Genomic DNA, 24848 nt, shown 5'->3' with positions numbered 1-24848 from the left:
AATATGGTAGGAATCTTTTATTATTCACATAAAGAACATCTCAAAATGGATTTCAATAAAGTCTACTTCCGACAGGAATTGCGGGGGTGGGTGTCAAAATCTAAAATTTTTATTTCTAACCTGTAACTTCTACAGACTCCAAATTTGGTGGGGATCTTCGTGTATGTAGGGATATTCGTGTATTTCCTTACAACAATCGTCTTTTTGGCAGCGGAGAAAAAGTCATTGAGAGGTTTCAAAAACTTAACTTTACATGTAGCTATCCAATCAACGGACTAAGAATTTTACATTCATTTTACTTTTGCAGACTACATAACCGACGAATTCTTTTATTGCGGGATCGCGAAAATCTAACAGATTAAAATGAATGCATTTCCAAGCACATGAGATGTGGAAAAGAAATTTAGTTACTTATTCCAATAGAATTCATAAAAAACATGCACAATTAATTTTCTATAAAAAATTGATGTCACGGAGAAAATTTTAGTTAACAGAAAATTCGTCGCACTTGAACCTAGACAGATTTCAACTTCACATATGAGACTTGCAATGACTTTAACTTAAACTTTCAATGCTCATTTCAAATTTTTTTATTCATGTCAATTATTATTAATTTTTGGAAGAAAGGCACGGAAATGTTATAATGATTGCACATTGAAAGTTACAATGAATATTAGTGAGAAAAATCACCTGGATGAAAGATACAGGCTAAATCGATGGAATTTGGAATTTGAGTAAGTCTAAACAATATCGATGCTTACAGTTCTATCCGCGGGGCCTATTTATGTTCATACAAAAATAAAAAAAAGGAGAATAATAAAAATAAGAAAAAAAAAAAAATGAAAAAAAAAATGTAATTTATTTCCTTTTTCAATTCGCCCAGCGAAGCGGGCTGGAAACGGCTAGTAACCTATATTTATAGACTGGACGATTTTTATTTTTGGACGGCCGATTGGCCCAGTTTGCAGCGACCCTGCTTTCTGTGTCCAAGGCCGTGGGTTCAATTCCCACCACTGGAAAATGTTTGTGTGATAAGCATGAATGTTTTTCAGTGTCTGTGTGTTTATATGTATATTATAAGTATTTATGTACTCGTATATCTATTATTCATAAAAATATTCATCAGTCATCTACCCATAACACAAGCTACGCTTACTTTGGGGCGAGATGGAGATGTGTGCATTGTCATACTATATAAATTATTTATTTATTTACTAATCAATAAGAAAAAAATTTTTTAAAAATCACTGAGTTTTTAATAATTTCCCAATTTTGTTCATCTGGTTTTCTTTAATAATGTTTATGCTCTCCTAATTTAATCCGTATAAAAAATGTCCATGACCCCACGCGGAGCGCGGGCGTGAGTGAAAAGTAAAACAAAGAAAATTCAAACACAAACATCTTTCGAAGCGTTAAACTTTTGAATGGCCACAACAAAAAAGCTAGAAGCTCCTCGTCGGCAGCAGTCGCAAGAGGAAATTCGATTGCGTTGAAAAACAAAGAATAATGGATTAGCAGTGCAGAGATCCGCTTAAAATATCTTGTTACTGTAATCGGTTTAACCCGGCTCGGGGGTCTCTAAGCGAATAACCCGATTTGACTCTCACCTGATTTACGACCTCGTGGATTGTTACCCTTAGCTGTTGATATATTCTGCTTTTACACAAATTCTATACTCACTCTCAGACAAGGTTCAGAATATAATCATCATCATCACTTCAACCGATTGAAGTCCACTGCTGGACATAGGTCTTTTGTAGAGAGTTCCAAAATCCACGGTCCTGGGCCGTTTGTTTCCAGCTGCTCCCAGCGACTCGCTTGATGTCGTTTGTCCACCTCGTTGGGTTCAGAATATGCGAAATTAATAATATAATATGGTAATAAATAAAGGTCATTAATATGTGATAATAATCGTTGAAGCACACACCCGCATTGGAGCTGCACCGTTAATCCATGTTCTAAAATCCTCTTTCCTATGAGAAAGGAGGCCAGCCCAGCATAAAAGCATTATGGGGCATGAGAAGGCTTAGCATCTCGATGGTCAATTTAGAAGTAGTTATATCTTCTTAGTCATATTCAAAACGCAACAAGTTTAATTGAGGTATGAAATATACACAGATTTTTATATGAATCAAAGTCAAAGTCAGAAATATCTTTAATCATATACCACTATTATTTTTTTCAATGTTGTAAAATGATACACGACACGGGTTATGACTTATAGGAGTTATAGATAGTCGCTACTGCACACGATTACTATATACGCTTACGACTGTTACACATAACTGACTGTTGCTGGAAAAGCTTTCTAACTTTCAAATTCACGTAAAATTCAAAATAACTCTAATTTATTTCAAAGAGGCCCAAATGTAAGCACTTTTGAAACGTCTAGTCGTGTGTTGAATGTGTTTGTAGTGGCTCGAGCACCGGATAGAAAGGCAAATTCTACCAAGAAGAAGCCGGCAAGAAACTCAGCAGTCGCCGTCATTTTTACAATAATAATTCTGTCTTGCGAGATACGAAAGCTATTTAAACAGTACCAAATATTTATTTTACCTACCTGCAGACAAACCTAGAACAATTATGTAATCATATGTTAAACTCAGTAAAAAGAGTATGTTATGTAATATTAATTATAACAAGTTTGAAGTATTGTCAGGCACTCAAAGACACGGAAGCGGACGTGTTTGAACTTAGTTCATTAAAACGATGATATCTGTTTGCAGTCGATAGTTTTATTAATCAGCGTCGAGCAGACGGGGTGTCAGACGCGCCCTTACGTAAGCCTGCCTCCGTAGTACGCCGCCCGCACCGACTTCCCCCTGCGCCCCCCTCTCTCTAGATCAATACCCGAGCCTTTGACATGTGCCCCGCGTGCCGCTCCGCAAATATTTACGTTGTGGATACAGATCATAACTAGTTTCATTTGCGTGTTTGTACGCATGGTAGGAAGATTTTAATTGACAGGATTATTGCTTCATTAATCTAGTCCAATAAGGTATAATTGATAAATGCCGTGACTATTTGCATTTATACTTGATTGTATTTGGATTGCTTTTTAGTATTTTGCGATAAAAAATATTTATTAAAAAAATCTTTTTCAGCATTTATCAAACTTTTGTTATCGATGACAGTTTTCCGTCCGAGCATAAAAATCTTGATAAATTCTAACTAGGTTACGCTATTAAGGTTGCCCTTTAAAATATAATAATCAGACTCTAATCGGTTTCATTAAGACATTATACGTTAAATTACTTGACGGAAATGTCTCGATAGAGTTGTATCAAACCTCGGTCTACCCAAAATAAACAAATTGTGCCAAAAAAGCTTCCTTACTAATTCGAACCTGAATTGAATCAAACATCTTTTGCTTGGGCAGTATAGAGTATAGGAGATTGTACGTGGCCAATTTCTTTACAAGGTAGACATTTAGTTGCCTAAATTATCAAATAATTAGAAGACCACACGAGATTGTGGTTTTTACATCACCCTAAATTAATGTATGAGATGGATTTAAAAAAAAAAAACAAAAGGTCGACTCCTGTGAAATGATTTTAAAAAACACACGTAAAATATTTCAGTAAACAAAATTATTATGTCCACGTGGCTAAAAAAGACAAATTAGGTATCATTAAAAGGGTCCTCGCCCGGGGTTGCGGTTTTTGGAGGTAATTTTTTTCTTTCCCGCCTCAACTTCCGACTCGGATGTCAACAATAATTCTTCCTGGAAGATTTCAAAATGTAATATATATTATCTGAATGAAAAAGAAGTAACAAAACACTACCTATTAGCTATTTTATTGTATGGGTTTTAAAGAGATGTAGAATTATTTTTCAATTTACTCATATGAAATGATTAATTAAATAATTATCATCACTATAATTGTGATAATATTTGTCATCCGATCAGAATGTAACAAAACGCATCTACAAATAAAAAGAATATTAAAATTTGTATCTTACTCTGATAATGATGTAAAAAGATGAAGAATTTTAAATCTTTTTATGCGTTAATATTTTATTGTTCGTCCGCTCAAATATGCAATGTATATACGGTGTTGTGCAAATTATATGAAAATAAAAAAATACATTTATCATTTAACCATACTAGGTACTTTATTTTATATTATAGAGAACGTGTTTAGACTTTGATGTATGCGATGCAACCGACGAGAGATGGTGAACGCTGTTAAAGTGGATTCAATTAATTAAATATGTAACTACCTACTTTTATAGTTTTGTCCGAGTGATAGTAAGTTGTACACCGATTTTTTTTTTTTAACTCAAGTACCCTCAAAAGTATAAAACTTAAATATACCATATAAATAGGTACACACACTAAATTCAATTATTACTATGACTAATGTAGGTTGTGGTAGAAATTACTATAGTGGAATAAATCGCGGTGCGATTTATTGGAAGTAATGAAATGGAAACGCGTAGCCTGCGAGTTACGCCGCTACGTTGCTACGAATTCTGTACCGTAGCGAAATATAAAATATATACTCCTTAACAAAGCGCTGATATAAATGTTCGATGAATAACAATCATCTTCATCATCATCACATTGACTAGATGTCCACTGCTGTCTATAGGTTTGACGTCGATATTCCTAAATTACGCGCGCCTATCAATAGCGTCTATTTTGATATGGTATCTTCAGTGGCGTGCACTCATAAATTTTTTTTTAACTCATAAAGGATATGGATTTTTCAATTTTATGCCATCTTCCTTCTTTATGCATACCCTGGTCAAAAACCCTGTGCACGCCACTGGGTATGTTGTGGTGGGGCAATGCTCTATAGATTTAGCTGCAAGAGCCAACAGCTTGGAACCTGGACGTCCAACGGTACTTCGAACCAAAAATTTGCCAAACGCATTGCCTCTTCAGCGTCGCAACTCACTGCATGGTCTAGCATAATTCAACCTCAAGCGATATTATTAAATAGTTAGAAAACATTAAATATGAAAATAATTTTAGACCTTAGTTGAGGAAGATCACAAAAAAACAAAATAAAAAAATTAACTTAACTAATGTACAGATCATTTTTAGAAAAGTAGTAGTTTTAAAGGATTACCCATTGTAGTTCTTATGACAATTGTTCGATGCGGGGTTTTCTCTCCTCGAGCAGTGCGGCCTGGCCACCAGAGTGAGCCGGGGCGCGTGTTCTCAGTGCCATAAGTTTAGCGCCATGACAGTTGCACACGACCATTTTTTTTCGAAATAGAAATTTTAAGTTACCCACTTATAAGAAAGCTGTAGAAATAAAAAATAGTTAATAAAAAACAACATTCGTTGTTTTGCACTTGTACGAAAGGATTCAGTACCCAGGTGCAATATGGAACACTGCACTATACATTAGAAGTAAACTTAATTATCGGTACTAAAAAAAAAATGCAAACCTGTTTATTATAGATAAAAAATACATTATTGGGTAAATCCCTGAAGTTCCTGTTTGGCGGTTGCAGCAACTCCGACTTTTGCGGTTCTTTTAGCGATGTGCGATAAACTTTACAATAAAAATGGGAAATTTAATGGCAGTGACGGCTAAAATCCGAGGGCTGCTAAACGAAAAACTTTACGAGTGTCAGTCTAGAGTTTACAGACGGATCAATTTGTGACAAACGGCCTCGTGGTTTTGGATAAGAATGTTCTCAATTTTGCGTTTTCACCGTCGTTCTGATCCCGCATTACTAACGTGGTTAAATATCACATATATTTAAAAGTTTGTGCTGCTAATTTTCTTGCTACTCGTAACTTGTGTGTTGTGTGTCAAATTGGTGTTTAGGCCTATTTTGCTCTCCTTTAATGAATGCACTAATTTTGAAGTTGATATTCCCACGTAATGTATAAAGTAAATCACGTGTTTCAAATTGCTCTGGGTAATTATATCTACTAATTGAGTCCAACACTGCGTCAGAAATGTTTTAACGGCTAGAACAAACAAAGGGTAATTCCAAAACTGATTTATTTTTTAACGGATCTTTAATTTTGAAATGGTTTTAGTATGGTTTGAGGATACGTGGGTTGTGAGGGGGCGTTAGTGGTGTACCAGATGAACGGAGTAGTACATTTGACCTTTGCTATATAATCTGAATATCAGTATTACGTCGGTATGCGGTAGATCGAGTTTCCTTTCATACGCCTACACTGAATAAAATTGTATAACTACCTAAGTAGAAATAAGAAAAACCCAAGAATTTAGGCTTGAGGACTGGTCTTAGAACCGTGTGATTTGCCTGTAAGAACTAATGACTCCAAAATATCAATAAAACAATACTTTAATTATATGGAATGGTAGATGTACATAGGTTAGTATAAAAATGCATGTGGGACGTGTGATTGTAAGAGATGAACATTATAATAAATAGCCCAATATTTAAAAACTAAGAGTAAGCATCAATTTATCCGCGGTCGTCTATAATAAATAAATTACCCAGGTTAAATCTGAAACGATTTCTATGTTTATAAGGCTCGGAACTTCATACTTCGGAACATCGAACTTTTGTGAAAATCATTATAGAAATCTTATTTTTTTATATTTCTGAAATTAAAAGTATGAGAGATTCAATCTCACCATTTCAACTAGAAGAAATCCACGACCTTTGCCGGGAGAACTCATAAATATGACTTATTCCCCTTAGGGCCCTTTTCTCTGTATCATGTAGGTGTTCTGTTATATTACTTGAATTACTTAAACTGTATACTTATAGCAATGGTTTAATCTTATTGCTGTAAAAATAACAGCTGTTTCGTTAAAAGAAAATATAATTTTTATTGCCTTTGAAGCAATAATTGAAGCACAAAATTTGACTGGAAAGTATTTCCTTATTGATTTTCCTTTGAAAAGTGTTTTCCCTTAATAATTTTAGTAGAACTCTGTTTTTGGCAAACTAAAGCTAAGCTCACCGTCATCAAATTCGGTTTTTTTAAAAAAGCGCGACAGCCATGAATTTTTCCTGACAAAAAAGTCTTTACATCCGTACAACCTCACAAACTTTCGCGTTTATAATATGAATATTGCCTTCTGAGCCACAAATGGACAAAGTTGCCCGGTATAAGGTTGAGTTTTTTACCATTTTGATACGAAACGAAAATTAAAAATATAAGTTGTCATCGGTCTGTGGTTCCGGACAGACAGAATTACAGCAACCGCACGAACTGAATGGAAGCGAAAGGTAAGTTATTGTACGCCCACGATAGTTTACGCTTTTATTGTCTGACTAATGGAGAGTAAAATTGCTTTAACTCCTACATTGTAGGTGGAACAACTTAATTTAAGACTTGTATATATGTACTCGTAACTATAAACGTATATTGGCTTAAACAAGTTCAAATCTTAGAATGTGTAGCGATAATTGATCTCTGATCATTATAATTAACTGGGATTTTTTACAGAAAAAAAACTGAATTCTAACGATAACGATGATGATAATACTTTATTTTATTATTTGTGTAGTAAAGTTGTTCAGGTACGGCGAAACCTGTAATTATTTTAGAACGCGTACTACTGCAATGACATTACCCAATTTAATTTCTTAGTCTAGATATAACTTTTACAATGTTGTATGAGGTACCATACATATTGGGTTTATATTTTCACAAATAGAGTTCGCCAGGATGGTTTATCGAGGTATATATATATTAGGCAATTTATCTTGTAATTTAAGATTTTACTTAGGATATTACCTCATCGAAACGTCTATTTTCTAACAGCTTTTCTAAACTTTTTATCCTAGTCTATTTCTTAGCCGTGTTGGCCTGGTCAAAAGAGCGACCGCAGTATACCTCAGGTTTGAATGCCACCTCTAATCTACGTAATCTAGAAAAAAAATCTTTAGTAATCGCATTTTTTCGTCGAAAAACCTGGTCAGGAAATCTGTAAACTGCAATCTTGCGGATGCAAGATATTTATCCACCTGAAAAGCGACGCGCGACGCACCCCAACGCTATGTCAGGCAATGTTGTGACATTACCTTACGTGTGGCGGGGTGTGTCAAACATTGCATTGCAAACACTTTACTGTATAATTTCCGTCAAGTTTTATACCTATAAATCAGGTGGGGTCTATCATTAAACATTAAGGAAAGTACACACCGTAACAGGCACAGCGTAGAGTTTTGTCTTGTTAATGTCATCCTTTAGTATATTTAGCGCTTTGACACGGTGTATTACTCTTGAAGTGTAATTTGTGCATTGTAAAACAAAAAAAAAATGTATTCGAAGGCAACTGTATTTATGCAGGTCTTGATAAGAAATTTTGTTTGTCGGTTTATAAAGACTCTACCACAAAATCCACAAGGGTTGTACCGAAAAGAAGCTGGCAAGATACTCACCGGTGTTGTAATTCGATACCAACCGTTTGCCTTTAGGGAGACGTTTATGTATTCTTCTGCGTAGCGTCGCAATTTGCTTCCGGATGCATAAGCTTTTTATTATAAATGTTTCAACGTTTTATTATAAAGGTTCCGCACCATTGGCACCTAGGTACAAAGCTTTGTTTCCTCGTTTCTAATAAGCATGTACCACAACGATCTAGTATCAGCTTCAACCGGCTTCCGTCTTGCGGTGCCTATGATATGTGATTGCAGCCAGCAGAACCCTTAGTATAAGATTTGTATGCTGCTAATCGAAGGTTGGTTTTGATTATCAATTCTCTAAAACGCCAGAGTGAAATAGAATTAAAGCACTTTAATTTAAAACTCAAATTCGACCACAACCACTTCTGGAAAAATTTAAAACAGGATTATAGAATTTTTTACTCTAAAACCTAAAACATTAGGTCCATTTTGCTTCGTCGTTAGTTTTTCGATACTCGAAATCGAATGAACAATTGCGAGAATGCAAATGTTGTATGCACTAAGCGTACCGGTTTATACATTTAAATCCACGACCGTTGACTATATTGCCTATCAGCTCTCTGATTAAGTACACCAATGGAAACAATTAAATTGTCAACCAAGCGATATTCCATATGAATCAATATTGCATATTGTGTTACAAACATGGTTGAGGATACGTAGATGCAAACTCAGAGTAAATACTTAGTGAATTATTAAGCGCTGTAGATAACTAAGTTAAGACAGAATATATTAATGTGTACACAGAAAGCGCACTCCGTACCACTTTGATGTGCATGAGAACTCCCAATACGGATCAAATACAAACAACTGAGTTCAATGGTATTATCGACCCAGAAAAGTCACTGATCAGCATGAGGAAAATAGGATTGAAGCCTTATTCTTTTTAGCCATAAAATAACATGATTTAGAAAAATCCGGGTTAATATTCGATATACCTACGTTTCACATCGCAAAACGAGGGTAGATACAACAAAACTGGCGGTTTCAGCGCGCATCTCGTCCATAGGTGCGGTAATCCATCGCTTGGCAATGTCGCTTGTGATATATCCAAATACCTAGCTCACAAGCGATATCGGAGATCGCATGCAATCTGGTTTAAATCAGCATCGCCGGTCTCACTAACACTTCCTTCTATATTTGCACATCGTCTGTTAGTATATTGCAAATGTTACAGGTACAAGCTACTTCCATAAGATACTGGTGCAAGCGGCATGCACATACCTACTATTTACACAAGGGCATTATTGCCGTTTCTTGCCTCGTGCCGATCCAAAGAAGTCGCAAACGGTCGCTTGCATAAGTGTGCACGGAAGTTTTGGAGCGATGGATCGCTGCGATACGTCTGCCCTAAGTTTAGTGTGCGCACAATATTACACCGATGTGCTATCGGTACACACGCAGCACAGTCTAGTGTGAAACCGGCTTAGCTCTTGGATCGTAAAGTGTCCACACGTTTATACGTGTACAGTTTATAAACCACCCCTTAGTTTGGGATGTGTTTGGCAAAACGCCGCTCGGAAACAACGTGTGTCCTGCAAAATGTTATACCAGCTGCATATGCTAGGTACTGCTAGATTTATGCTTCGTGGATTTAAATTACATAATAATAGGTAAAACGACTGCAAAGGTTTCGTTGATTCTTGCGCAGTTGTCTTTTTCAGGAGCCATTAACGCACTACAAATGGCAAATATGAAAAGTTTAGGTAACTATATAATAAATATATTTTTTGTAATAATAAATGAGTTTCATACGCACAAAACGACAGTTTTATAGATAAAGACCAGATTATAAGTGCCAATACCTATAGTTCCTATGAACGTTAAAATAATATCAATTCATGTAACGAGATAAATATTAAAAAAATACGCTTTAAAATAATATTATTTATGCTTTAATAGTTTGTGCTATTATTGTGTAACCTACATGTTTATTATCGTTATAATTAATGACATCGCACCACTTCTCACACCACGCGACGCGTATTGAGTCAAATCTAACTGCAGTACTTTTTCTTAATGCAGGAACTATTTCCTGGCAACACCTCAAGTGTAACCACTAATTTGTATAAGATTGGTATCCAAGCGCGTTAACGTAGTGTTAAAATGGTCTAACTGAACTAATTCATATGCTAGTTCTGCTTGCCTCTAAAAATTTTATTTGCCCACTGCCCATGACTCTGGCGCATTTTGTAGATAACTTAACTAAGGAGCATGCGCAAGCACATTGAATATTACGTAAATCAATATTCAATTCTTATTTAGGAATAGTCTATTAACGTCGGTAGTGGTGGCCACGGTGGTGGAAAAATCCTAATCTAAGTTTTTAGTCAGAGATTTTCTCTATTTTATATCATATATGCCAGCTTGTACCTGCAACTACGCCACTTTTCTTACTCTGAGCTGGTACTGAGATGTTTTACAGAAGACGCTAATACAAACTTGGAATCCGGGGATCAAACTTAGGACCTCGTGACCCTCGTGATCTCGTGTGCTAACCTCAAAATCAACGAGAAAGTAGTACCCAATTTTTTTTACTAATTTTGTTACAAATTTGACCTGTATTCTCAATAGAAAAGTCTTTGTAGGTAGTTCCTACTGTTAAACAGTCTTAGCAATAAATAATTAAATATAAAATGAGCTAATTAATGTCTATAAATTGTTACATGTCAACCTACGGACTACAATAACCTTCTACCAATTATTGGCAGTAAGCAAGATGAACTGTATAATAATATGCCTTAGGTATGATTTTAGCATACCGAACGAAATACTAGCGTATCACCGAACCCAGCGACGTTGATAGCGTAGAATACAGCTAGATTACTAATATAATTATACGGACTACAGAACTATATACTTTGAATAGGTACAAATGTGTTACACAATCTATGTGTATTTTAGACAGTAAGACCTATAATAGACAAATGTAATATCATTACATAATGTATATAACTGAAAAAGCTACCTTTAACGACGAATTAAATAATTTATTCACATCAAAATCTAAATATAAAGTCGTACCTACCAAGTTGCAGTGAACATTAAAGATTTAATTAATCCAGATCAAGCATATTAACAATCAAAGGGTGTGCATCGTTCCAAATTACACTTTATGAAAGGAAACTTCTGAATTGAACTAGGCCAAAGAGCCTTCAATAAAAAAAAGAGTAGATATGACTGCACTTACTCATTGTGAGGGATATCCTCGAGCTGGTTGGCAAGCGCGGCTGCCAGCAAGGCGAGCAAGATCAGCGGACGCCGGGTCATGTTAGCTTACGCTATCGCACTCCCCACATGACAAGAGAAACAACACACCACTGACTCTCCTACATGAACCACACCACCGTTCGCACTGCACTGCAATGTTACCAGGACTGAGTCATCGGGTCGTGGGGACTGGACGTGGGGCGGGCGCGCCGCGGGGCAACAGAGTGTCGCGCGGGAACACAGCCTTCGCGCACAGCGTCCCCCGCGCCCCGCCCAGCCGCAGTGACGCTGCGCGCGAATCATACGCCCAATAACGCAGCCTTATTATTGAGATTTATTTGATCATGCATGGGGTTGATGGTCAGTGACGGCTCATCCTTTTATTAATTATCCCCAATCACACACAACACCAATGCTTAACGCTGTGTGTATCGGAGTTCGGAATCCTTTCAGCGACAACTGCTTACGTTTGGGTCGTACTGAAAGGTTGTCGTAAACGGATTACGAAGCGGAGGGTGTTGAAGACGCGTTGGTCGAGGTTTAGGGTTTCGTCCGCCACGCACATGCGTGGGCATGCCGCCAGGAAATCCTTTATTGATTCCCGCGCTCCCGCTTTCTAAGGAATGTCGCAGGCGTTGTTGCCGCCAAAATTCCGCCCGCCCCTATTATAATTCGGACTAAGAATCACCATACGTGGCGCAGATTGCCCTAATTTAATGGAGCAATAACGGATAACCGTCTCGTTACGATATCAATGTATGTTATGTTAATTTTATCCCTGATTGGATCGACGAAATAAAAACATAAGGTGGCTACTGCTTTTGAAACCTTCTTTACCAACATTCCCGTCTCCACAACAGAATCATTAAACTCTTCACCAGATATGGCTCTCTCTCTATTAAAGGAAAATGTGCCTGAGTGTAACCATTCTTTTAAATTCACGCATGTTAGTGGCTCTGACGTTATTAAAGCCTTTAAATTATTAATTAATAAAAAAACAAATGATCTGTGGGGCATTTCCGTAAACGTTGTCAAATCATTAATTGATATTGTTGCACCCGATTTAGCCTTAATATTTAATAATTGTATAGATTGTGGTGTGTTTCCTGACTTAATGAAACTTAGTAAAATAGTTCCACTGTTTAAATCGGGTAGTACTTCTGACCCCACTAACTTTAGACCAGTATCCGTACTACCCACTTTCAGTAAAATCTTTAAAAACTCATTTTAAATCAATTACTTTACCATTTTCATAAGTATAATTTACTTCATATTAAGCAATTTGGTTTCACACGGGGTCGCTCAACAATCGACGCAGGTGTTGAGCTAATACAAAACATATTTGAAGCCTGGGAGGAGTCACGTGATGCACTTGGTGTGTTCTGTGACTTATCTAAGGCGTTTGATTGTGTTCAACACGAAACGTTAGTTAGGAAACTACACCACTATGGAATTCAGGGTGTAGCTCTAGACTTAATGAGTAACTATCTACGCGATAGAATTCAGAAAGTCGACGTGAATGGAAAACGGTCTAATGGATCAGTTATGAAAATAGTTGTCCCACAGGGGTCTATATTAGGACCATTTCTGTTCCTTATTTACATTAATGACCTTCCTTACCTTGCCAAGGATAAACACGGGATAGTTCTGTTTGCCGATGATACATCACTGACTTTTAAAATAAATCGACGTGAACTAGCTTTTGACGACGTAAACAACTCTCTCGCTAAAGTGGTACAGTGGTTTGAAGCTAATAATTTGGTTCTTAACGGAAAAAAAACCAAGTGTATAAAATTCACTTTACCTAATGTTAAACACGTGAAAACCACTGTACTACTTAATAATGAGGAACTGAAACTGGAGGATACGACAGTTTTTCTAGGAATAACGTTAGATTCTAAACTTCAATGGGGCCCTCATGTAAATAATTTATCGAACAGGCTTAGTTCTGCTGCCTATGCGGTAAAGAAGATACGCCATATGACCGACGTAGAAACTGCTAGACTGGTATATTTTAGTTACTTTCACAGCATTATGTCATATGGAATTTTACTTTGGGGTAATGCTGCTGATATTAGCACTATTTTCGTGCTGCAGAAGAGGGCTGTTCGTTCTATCTACAAAATGGGTCCGAGAGAGTCATTGAGAGATAAATTTAAAGATTTTAAAATAATGACAGTGTATAGTCAGTACATATTTGAAAATTTAATGTACGTCCATAAAAACATTTCTAAATTTAAGAAAAAATGTGACTGCAATAATTTAAACATTAGAAGTAAGAATAAACTTACAGTGCAATATACTAGGTTACATAAAATTCATAATTCGTTTAAAGGAAATTGCATACAATTCTACAATAAACTACCAATTGACATCTTGGAGATGTCTCTTAAAAAGTTCAAAGTTTGTATTAAACGTAAGCTTATAGAAAAGTCCTATTATAGTATAAAGGACTACGTAAACGATAAAAAAACTTGGGTGTAAATTATTGCTCTAACCAGGTTGCTCTTCTAATAATTTAAAATAACATTGTGAGATGGCGATAACAAAAAAAAAAAAAAACACCCGGCTAAGTTTGTTGTGGGCTTCTTCTTAGACCGGGACGCGTTTGGAACCCTCGTAGCTTTAGTTTTAATTTTACGAATGTGGTTATCGCCATCATCTCACTACCGTGTAATTCTTATGTACGCATCAAAAGTGCCACCTGTGGGCCTATTTGAATAAAGACATTTTTGACTTTGACTTTGACTTTGACTTAAGAATTGTGTTAGTTTTTTTGATAAGTGTCGAACTTATTTAATTTTTAACAAACCCTAGTTCAATTAAAAAAGTAAAATCCAAGGCTAATTCGATATTGTAATTTCCAATTTTGTACGCAATCCAGAATGTTACTCTGTGTTTACCAACCTAAGCACATATTGTAAAATTTAAACATCAAAGGACCTTGAAGGACTCCCGTAAACTGATACCCGCTTTTCATCGCCTCGAAGTGTGCACCACAATTCGATTCGATTTTGTCAAAGTAGTAGTAGCCTCTCAAAAGGGAAAAGCCAAATTGTGCGAACTCTCCAATGACTTCATGCAACCATTACGTTAGGGTCATAGCGCGTTTTGAGGTGTAACGGCTCACTATATTGCCTACTCGTATCTCTTCCGGATGAACGGCGTCGAACAAGGAGCGTTGGCTCAATTGCCAAGAAAATACCGACTCAAAGAGTCAATCCCTGTAATACGCAAAGAGAAAACTTTGTAGGTACCAAAAGATATTTCGCGTTAATGCATTTATACGGAATCGTCTATATTCGTTCAAATCTCGACATTCAGCGAACACTACTTTTTAAAATACAGCTTAGTATAAAAAATCAGCCTTAACTGTACATGAATTGTAACATTAAAATGTGAATAAAAATTAAAACTCATCACAGATATTTAATCTACGATACGATTCCTTAGTTTCGTTTTATTTACAGTGATGTACTAATTCAATTATTTAAGTTGAAAAAAAAGACAAAAAATACATTAAAAATATTTTATTTTTAAACAGGTAAATGTGAAGAACGTTTTCGAAACGTTTCTTTATTTTAGATCACTTACAATCGAGTAACTTCATTTATTTTAACAAGATTTTCTGTAAAGACATATGAAAATAAATCAATTATTTTCTCTTAACTGTAGACAAAAAAATATTTTAAACATTGCTAGTGATATATATGTTTTACGACAATATGTCAGTTTAAGTTGTACAAAAATATTTTTTAAGTTACAAAAGTAAATATACTTTTGTTAATTGTGCGTTGGCTTCGCATTTTACTCTAGGGCTAACTAGTGCTATATTTACAAAACATTAAATTACATATGGATAAATTAATATGAACTAATAAGTACTCTGCACAAAATGTCACAACACTATCACTAATTTCATTAAACCGAGGTCAGTTGTTTCTTTGCTCAGATTATAGTTAGGATTCATCTCAGATGTCCGTTTGTGTAATTGCTGCCAAGTTTAAAATTACTTAGTGTGCCACCTGCCAAATAACTTCAAGCCTAATTTCCTATAATCCGCGACAGCTAGGCAGATCTATACGGTGTAACCTATAATTTTGTTTTTCTGTAAGTTTACACAAAACAGATATGACGAAAAACGCTCTTTAAACACGCTCCGATATCTGTGCAATCCCATAAATCACAATTGCAAAGTCATTGGTATCAGACTTGCTTAGACAGGACATTTTTGCATATGTTTATGCGTGTTAAGAATATATAATTAATAAGTCATAGCGTTGATAGCCTAGTGGTTAGGACTTCGGCTTCCCTTCCTAAGCACCTCTAACTTTTCGAAGTTATTTCGTTTTAAACAATGAAATATTACTAGTTTGAACAGTGAAGGAAAACGTCGTGAGGTAACCTTCAAGCTTGAGAATTTCCACAATGTTTTGATAGGCGCGTGAAATCTTCACTATACTCAGGAGTTCTGAGAGGAGACCCGTACCCTATAGCGGGGCGGTCGCGGGAGTGGGTTGATAATAATGTATTATATGTTACAACGTTGATGTTCATTTTATATCTTCGACTTTGCAGTGACGTTCGGTTTTATCCAATTTAACTTGCCAAAATTTTAATGTATGGTGAGTATTTCATAATAATGAATCTTAACGCTTCTTTTAGTTCAAAATAATTAACAAATGAACCCCGTGTGAATTTCCTACACTAAAAGACTATTCAGCTTTGTACGCTAGAAGTTTGAGTTTCGATCGCTAAATGCAGTCATAACCGTAAACGTCGTAACCTTCATTTAAGATCGCAACAATACAGTTGGGTATATAAATTCTAAGTAATCTCATAAATAAATGCCTTACCTAATATACAATCTACTTAAATAATTTGTACAATAAATTTGAGTGTTTTCACAGACTCTTTCTTTTCTGGTGAAATTAATAATTATAGACACAAAATAAATAATATGATAAATTATTAATAATATTCGACCACAGTCTTTAGACGTGAATTATATTGTAATATAATATATGGGGACAAAATAGATGAAAGTCAACATAGGAACACGAAAAATAAACGTATGACTACGATGGTTTTTTTCGTTATGTATGGTACATACGGTTATAAATACACATAGACATCGGTTTACGCGTTTTAACTGGTTTTAACGAGAAATCACTAAACAAAACTATATTTGTCATGTATAAAAATTATGTAGTAAGTATTTCAAAACTTCTTCAGGATTAACTAATTAAAACGCGAAATAAAAGTGGTACTTTAACAGAAATTTAGTAATAAATACTAGATACATGCGATTAGACATAATCTGCTAGAATTATTTTTGAACACATAAATCTGTAACGTTAAATTTGTCAGCCTGTTTTTTCACACAAGAAAAACCAAGTCTTCTTAATGAAAACCTCATAATGTTATTCTTGCGGAGATTTCAATAACATGGCGATTCAGGGCCCTGGGCTGGTTTAGGCCAAATATAGCGTATTATTTATTCCTAGATACCTCAAAAAAAGACAACTTTTAGTTCGCCTTTTAACTGTGCTTTACTTAAGATGCAATCTACCTAAATCATTTGTACAATAGGTCGTTTTCAGTCTCTCTTCTGTAGAAATTAATAATTATAGGGGGAATAAAATCCGTCAAAAAATAATGTCCGTCTTACCTTACCCCAAAAGTGTCTGGTACGGTAAGGCTAATGATTAAGGAAGGACAAAGCAAATTATGTAAGGTTGATATGTGAATCCTTCAATTGAAGCTCTAACCCGATGTAGTTAAGCAAGGATATCTCGATATTACGCGCTCTAACCGGTTAATACGCGCAATATGCAGTCCATATGTACTAACCATAAACAATAAGCAGTAGTCCTATTTACATTATGACGTCCAACTAAGTTGATAAACTTTATCGCCTCCGTAAAATATACTAGTTTACTCAACTTACATGCACCTTTAAATGGAGGCGTTAGTCCATTTACAATAGATGACTAAACATAAATGGCCATTAATCTTTTTTACATCGAATTTCAAAAATAGAAGCAAGTGTCAAACTACGGAATGATTTAAGTAACGTTTCGTACTTAAGCAAAACAGTTCCGATACTAGCACTTCTAAACCTACATGCACACTGACCGATTTGTGATCGGTCCATGGATCTTCCATACTTTTCCAGAAAATGCAGGTGATTGTTTACATATTACGGAATTCCGTGGATCGTAGATCGGTCACATGTGGCATCCACAATAACCATATTCAATTTTACGTTTCAAATAAGAATACTGTTTTAAGGTGTTACGTAAAGCGGTACTTAGAACCTTAAAATACATTTAAGCGCTAATCTCAAACTATTTCTTCGTTCTGTTCGATTACTTCCATTGAATCACAGAACGCATGTTTGAAGGTAATCAAAACCTAAACTTATTCAATGGAAATAACAAATTGAATAGCAATTTACATCACTAAATGATATCGCCGATGGCAAGTTCAATCATAGCACTTTTCCTCAATGTCGGGACGAATCACTTTCGTGTCCTGAATCACGGCCGTTTTCTCTCGGTGAAGCGCGATGGTCTCTTTCATCTCTGTACCTGTCCCTTCGGTCTCGCTCCCTCGATCTCTCTCTATCTCTTTCCCTGTCCCTCTCCCTGTCTCTGTCGCGGTCCCGATCTCGGTCCCGATCTCGATCACGATCCCTTTCTCTATCCCTGTCATCATCGCGATCCCTTCGGCGGTCATAATAATGATAGGAGCGTCGTGATTTCCGGTCGCTTGGTGTTACTACCTCTACTTTTATGTTCGCTGTGGCGGTTACCTGAAAACACAATATTTATTGTCAAAAATTCTTTATTATACTAATTCGATATTTAAAGATTATTCGTACCTCGATTTAAGGTTTATTACTTACAAAAAATTATGATGTTAATTGTAAAGAAATTGTTATCGATGTAGATGAAAACAAGCGTACCTTAGTAGTTGTAACAGCTCCAGCGTGCGTTGATTTTGATGTTGGCGTTGACCTGCCAGAAGTTGAATCACTTCCATTGTACGTGGTTGTTTCGACCACTACTTCTGGTTGGACCACTATGGACTGCATAGATGACTGCACTGAGTGATTGGAGCTGTGCCAACTTGAAGGTTCTTCGGTTATAGTTGTAAGAGATGGTCCGGAGGGTCGAGGAGCCGATTTGCTAGTTCGACTGGATTTGTCACCTCCATTAGAACCAGAACTAGACTTCCTAGGATGTATGGGAGAACTCTTCGGCGACGGTGTTGATAGGCGTTCGGGATGCTCCAAAGGTTGCACCTGTAGAATTTAAGTCATGAATCAATAAAGCGTGGCAGAACCAACAATCAACATATCTAGCCTATGCTCAATAATAAGTATAGATAGGAAATCAGTCACCAAATAATGATTGACAACAGGATATATTTGATTAAACAGTAACAATATTGTTTCTAACTAAAGTATTTCTTTCCGTAAAAGGAGATCAACATGTAGGATAAGAAATTTAAGTAATTATTAAATTCTAGTAATGAAAAATTGAAAAATTTTACTAACCTCAGCGGCCGGACCCAATATTGACAGTATTATAGGGAAGAACAGTAATCCATCAACCAAGCCGAGTACCACCAATGCAAGTAGTAGTCTGAGGAATAATCTTGCGACGAAACCAAACTCGCTGGCGGCTAGCATCGAGGCAGCCAGGGCAGCGGCCAAAGCGCCGTGCACTACTGGTGCTAGTACCGACTCTAGAGCCAAAGATGCACGACGTCGCTTGCAGCCTATCGAGGTTACGAAACCCTGTAGAATATAAATAAACATTTTATTGATTTACCAGAAATAAAATTCGAAAGAGAGAGTAAATTTTCTCTCTCTTAAATATAATAATTTTAAAACGAGGGATAATATTTAACCAGAAAACACGCATTTTCAATCACAATCAAATCAAATTTTCAAATTCAATCATTTTCAAATAGGTAAAGAAAAATACTCACCAAGCACAAATGAACAGTGAAATGTACACCACGTCCAACAGCTAGAACCAGTAGTACCGCAGGCATTGCTGATAGTTTGACACCCAAAGCCGCCATTATTCCAAGTAATTGCAGCACCAGTGTAGCTAAAGACAAGGTCACTAGCACTGCTGCCCACGCATTCAAGAGCAGCACCATAACGGCCTAAAACAATTTAATTATGTAAGAAATTTTACTATCTCTATTGTATATCTCAATTAAAACTTTTAATGACTATGTTTATTATATTAACTTACAATAAAAACAGCAGCCAATGCACACGCCAGAGCCAGTAATAAGGATGTTCTTAAGTACAAATACTGTTCCCAAAACAAGAAAGGGATTCCGGAAGGAAAGTTCGGTAATCCTTTTGCCTCGTACTTCAAACATAGTTCTCGAACCGATCTTATCAATGTCTTTATGCTATCAGTATCACTTAGTCCCGATAGATAGAAAGGTAACTGTGTGTAGATTAAAGGTGATGACTTTTTTATCTCCAAATGGACGTCTTCTGGGGAATGAATCCATCTTTGTGGCTGCGGTTTCAGATTTCCTTGTGATGCTCCATACGCTAATGCATCATTCGTTGCCCAAGCTGATAGATAGTTGTAAAAAGCTTTCGGATTTATAATTCCATCTTTATCTACTAATCTGTGGCCGGAGTTTACGAGGGATTTGTCGATCGGATTGTCAACATGACCAGTCTGCACCATAAGCTTGTAAGCTAATATTCCTTCATCACTTGCATTCTTACACCAGTATTCTTGAGTAATACAACCACTCGTTACTTCTTTGTCAAAAGCATCCTGTAAATCCAATAACCAGTCGCGAAACAAACCCAACCAAAACTTGGTGAGACCACCATTGTCGTTTTTTATAATATTCGGTATTCTAACAAACTGGTCGTGATATTCGTATAACAATTTCTGATTTGTCGGATATTCAAAATCGCCCTGCGTCACAGCGTACATGTTGTAGAAACCGAAATATTTTTCTTGACGCGTCAAGAATTCGTGTTCATCAGTATGTTCCGGCACTATGTCTGTTAGATCCAATCCATCTTTGACTTTCGTGGCTCCCCAAACACTCGCCAAAATTACTACTATCAACGCTAGCATTGACGTAACCTGAAATGGACAATACAATATATATTTATTTTTGTGGTTGCAAAAGCAGCAAGAGAAGCAAAGAATATCATTTCCGGCGCATAGTCCCTGAGAAAATTAATAACGAAAATCATAAAACATTACTTTTGCAAAGAGTGGTCTCATAATTTTTTGTTGAAGCCAGTATTTATAATTTAGTTTAAATGAATATTATTCAGCATCTTTGCAAATTTCTTCATAACAAGCTCGCATGATTTGCCTATCAAAGACTTAATATGTTAATTTCGTATACAAGTAGACTGATTCTATTTTGATGTTTAATTTACCTTAACAGCGGGGCGCATAATGAAGGGTGCGTATTGGTTCTTGACCCACTTGGTGAGCGATAAACTGAGGCAACAGGTTTTGGCCTGATCGCCCGTCACATCTGGATCTAATGGTTGCCGTGTGGCGTCTATCCTATTATTCTGCAAAAAAAGCCATTCATGAGAAAATCTATTATTATTATATTACACTACAAAAAATAACAAAATTATTTTAAGTTATATTTAAAGTGTATGTAAACTTCATGTTAAAATATGCTCTAAAGTTAATATTTTGTCATTATTTGTTGATACCTTGTCATTCTTCCCACTCCTAGATTTTGCTCGTTCTGGCATTTTTTTCTTGGGCAGTGGACTTTCAGGCATCAAACAACACAAGAGATCGGCCCTCGCCGCGGATCTACGTCGAAGATCCAGAGAAATCATCGCAGGAAACACCAGCAACATTGAACCCAGGTTGAATAAAAGGAGAATGGCTGCCTAAAAAACAAATACAGAGTTCAAAATTGTTACTCTACTTCATGTGCTGGGACATGTCTTATCTTTTTTTCTTGATTTCACTTCAACGACGCAATCGTCGTGTCAAAAACTAGTAAGATAATATTTGTTTCCAATGCAATTGGTAAACTTCCAAATAGGTTAAATTATTTCAATCTTAGCACTGTTAAAAATTAAGATTTTACTGTAGACCTTTGCATCTAGTTTATAATTTGAGAACAGTAGGTGCCAGTGTATTTTTATATATACTCACTCCGTGGCTGACCTTCAATGTTAAGGATGCAAAAATATTACACATAGAGTTTCCAGAGACACTATCTTTTAGTGGAAAATTTACTCGATCCCGTTTAGGATTTCAAGAAAATGCAGAGACTTGAATAGTTCTGTGGCCAGTGAGCTAACTTTATACTATGTATGGAATTTCAACAGAAAGCTATAGAACTTTATACAATATTTACCTGTAAACAGAATACCCGAAATGCAGGAATAGGTAATAGAGCTGCAGCTAAGAACGCCATAACATTGCACAAGGAGGCCAAAAGTACGCTCAATCCACTCTTCTTAAGCACAAGTCCAGTTCTCTCTTCTCGAGGCACATCTCCCGCTTGCTCCACGTAAGTGTGAGTGAGAAGAAACATATCTTGAACACCTAATCCGAGAGCTAGGAACGGTACTATTTGAGTACTCGATGCATTGAATGGTATGCCTGAAAACATTTATGGATAATTAAATATTTGTATTCGCTTAATTAATTATTATTAAAAATTGTCTCATTATTGTCTGTCTGGGTTTATCTTTTATACTATGTATAAGTAAGCAATATGACGAAATAAAAATAAATAATGCAATAGTGTGTATATAATAAAAAAAAGTGAATACAGGATCTAACGAGGATAATATAAGAATAGAAAACAAAATAATCACCTAATAAAGCACAAAATCCTAAACCAGCGGCAACAGTGATAGACAGAAGTAATACTCCAGCTATACCCACTCCAGCTTGCGAACGAATTGGATCCCGCCATTGGATCAATGTTACAGCAACATAAATTAACTGAAAATAACGTAACAAATGATAAAACTAAGAAAAAATAAAATTGCATAAGAACTTGATAAATATTTACGTGACTTGTTGACCTGTTGTACGTATTTTATGTGTAATAAAGATGCAGTAATGATTGTACAAAACATTATTATGATGACTGCACACAAACAAACGGTGTTTTGGTTAAAAATAATCTTGTACAATTAAGCAGAGAAGAAATGGGTAAATAATTACCATAAACATGTATCCCAAAATAATGTTCTTTAGTGACACTTCCGAGAATTTTCCAAGTATGTCATTTAAAGTTGAGGTTGAAAACGGATAAAAGCTGTACGCTGCAGATACCGAACTTGAGGTAGTCAACTTTTTTACTTCCTGCAATAAAAAAGAATTTTAAATATATAAGAAAGTGTGTGCATTAAGATTTATAATGAGACAAGCTCATTAAAGTAGCATTAGTGGAGAAAGTAAAAAGAACTCTTACAGCAGCGAACTTTCTCTGCCAGGCGTCCAGTACGGTGGCAGCTTTTTCTTGATTCCAACCGATCTGGTGTACTTTGTAATGATCGGCCCAGTATTCGTACATTTCTCGCTCGCCCATTAACTGTACAACGGTCTGCAATGCTCGTGCACTTCGAAGAGCTGACGTCGAATTCCTCGTTGCTCCTCCAACGATTAACTGTTCCGGCCAATGCATGTACGCAGCCGCGAAACCGTAACATCCGTGAGACAGCTCTGCTGCTACATCTGGAATCTAAGAGCGTAAACGTCAACAAAGTAGTCGCAGGTGTCCAAATGGTTACGTCTAAATTCCGACAATTCTTGAACAAAGCGCAACACGAAATTTACGATTACGTGGAACTCTCCGTTTGTATGAGCATTATTGATATAATACTTTAGTGTCATTGTGACGGATGGTGCCGGCAAACGAGGTCTATTGAAGCGTGTATAATGCGCCCGTATAATACGCAGGTCCGACCGCGCGGGCGCTGGAACAATGCGCGCCCGATCCTTGCCGCGGTCCTTCGCCGAACGTGGGTGGCACCGCCTTACCTCGTGCACAAAAACGCGCTCACTCACTCGACCGCTGAATGCGCTATTTGTTTAACTTTAACACAATGATCGAAATGATTAAATACAGAGAGAACAAACAAAAATTTACGTCTCAGTGAAAATGGTATGGCGAAAAACGAGTTATAAAGGTATAGTGCGATGTTAAAATTACTGAAACGTTGTTGAACTTTCTAGAAGGCGCAAAACGGTGTGGCGAGGCAGGTAGCCGCCTCATCTGGCGGGCGGCGATCGCTTTCATCCTGTCCGTTATTACCGTTTATAAAAATATTTTATTTTGGAATGGAAACGATTTAAACTTTATACCGTCGCGTCGCGTCGATAGAGTTATTTTATTTGCTGTACGATTTATTTATGATACAATAAAACCTTAAATTGAACTCTTCAAAAACGACACGGAAGTCGTAGTAATGTGGCCCTAATGTGGGTCTCACGCAGCCGTAACAAATGAATCGTACATCTCAATCATTATTTTGGGCACAAAAAAGGCCGGTAATTTATGACTTTAACTCTAATGGCAATGCAGGCATTTTAAATTACACGCTTCGAAATACGTGTGTTATTGAATTTACTTTTTTATTACGTAGGTACCTATTGGATTTATTCCCCTAAAATTAGCTCGTATAATAACATAGTAACTCGTAAAATAGGGTTCAGAAATGTTCATATATTAAGTTGTTGTTAATTGTTCATAATTAACCGAGCATCATTTTTTTAATTTATGTTGACGAGTTCTTTAATTCAATGATTTAACGTTCTGGACCAATGTATGGTAATATTGTTATAAGAGAATAAAAATATTCTCTTATAACAATATTTGTGTGAGTTCTTAGTATAAAATATATTCTTTTAAAACATGTAATAAAACTTTTTTTTTCGAGTACACTGCAGCAGCCCGGCTAGAGATCAAGTATGATAACAGATAACAGATTTTTATTTTCTGGAAAATGTTTGTGCGATGAACATGACTGTTGTTCAGTATCTGGGTGTTTACATGTATATTATAATGTACTGTATGTATATTATACAATAAAAATATATTACAATATTCATCAGTCACTTGGTACCCAAGCTTATCTTGCTTTGAGGCTAGATGGCGATGTGTGTGTTGTCATAGTACATTTATTTATTTGTTTGTTTTTGTGATAGAGCTCGTACGAGGAAGTTCTACTACCATACTTAAGCAGTATTGACGAATTCTGTGTTCCGGTCTGA

General features: G+C 36.1%; 2 protein-coding genes across 5 annotated transcripts in view; both read right to left on the bottom strand.

The window, feature by feature from the left end:
* LOC120631688 (voltage-dependent calcium channel subunit alpha-2/delta-3) overlaps positions 1-11779 on the bottom strand; it is a 113120-nt gene extending 101341 nt beyond the window's left edge. For all 4 annotated transcript variants that reach the window (XM_039901366.1, XM_039901382.1, XM_039901374.1 and 1 more), the window contains exon 1: positions 11552-11779. In XM_039901366.1, coding sequence (XP_039757300.1) covers positions 11552-11631 — 80 coding nt within the window. In that variant the 5' untranslated portion in view covers positions 11632-11779. The remainder of the gene's footprint in view (positions 1-11551) is intronic.
* Positions 11780-15128: 3349 nt separating this feature from the next.
* The window catches only part of LOC120629437 (protein patched), a 35190-nt gene continuing 25470 nt past the window's right edge, over positions 15129-24848 (bottom strand). The window contains exons 6-16 of the mRNA XM_039898383.1: positions 23047-23316; positions 22797-22937; positions 22442-22571; positions 21976-22223; positions 21314-21499; positions 21023-21163; positions 19848-20717; positions 19573-19755; positions 19136-19378; positions 18542-18880; positions 15129-18388 (exon numbers count right to left, since the gene is read on the bottom strand). Of these exons, the coding sequence (XP_039754317.1) occupies positions 18080-18388; positions 18542-18880; positions 19136-19378; positions 19573-19755; positions 19848-20717; positions 21023-21163; positions 21314-21499; positions 21976-22223; positions 22442-22571; positions 22797-22937; positions 23047-23316 (3060 nt within the window). The 3' untranslated portion in view covers positions 15129-18079. The remainder of the gene's footprint in view (positions 18389-18541; positions 18881-19135; positions 19379-19572; positions 19756-19847; positions 20718-21022; positions 21164-21313; positions 21500-21975; positions 22224-22441; positions 22572-22796; positions 22938-23046; positions 23317-24848) is intronic.

Source organism: Pararge aegeria, chromosome 2 (assembly GCF_905163445.1).
Source record: "Pararge aegeria chromosome 2, ilParAegt1.1, whole genome shotgun sequence".
NCBI classification, from domain to species: domain Eukaryota; kingdom Metazoa; phylum Arthropoda; class Insecta; order Lepidoptera; family Nymphalidae; genus Pararge; species Pararge aegeria.
Note: the sequence above shows the minus strand (reverse complement) of the source record. Positions and strands in the feature narration are given on the sequence as shown.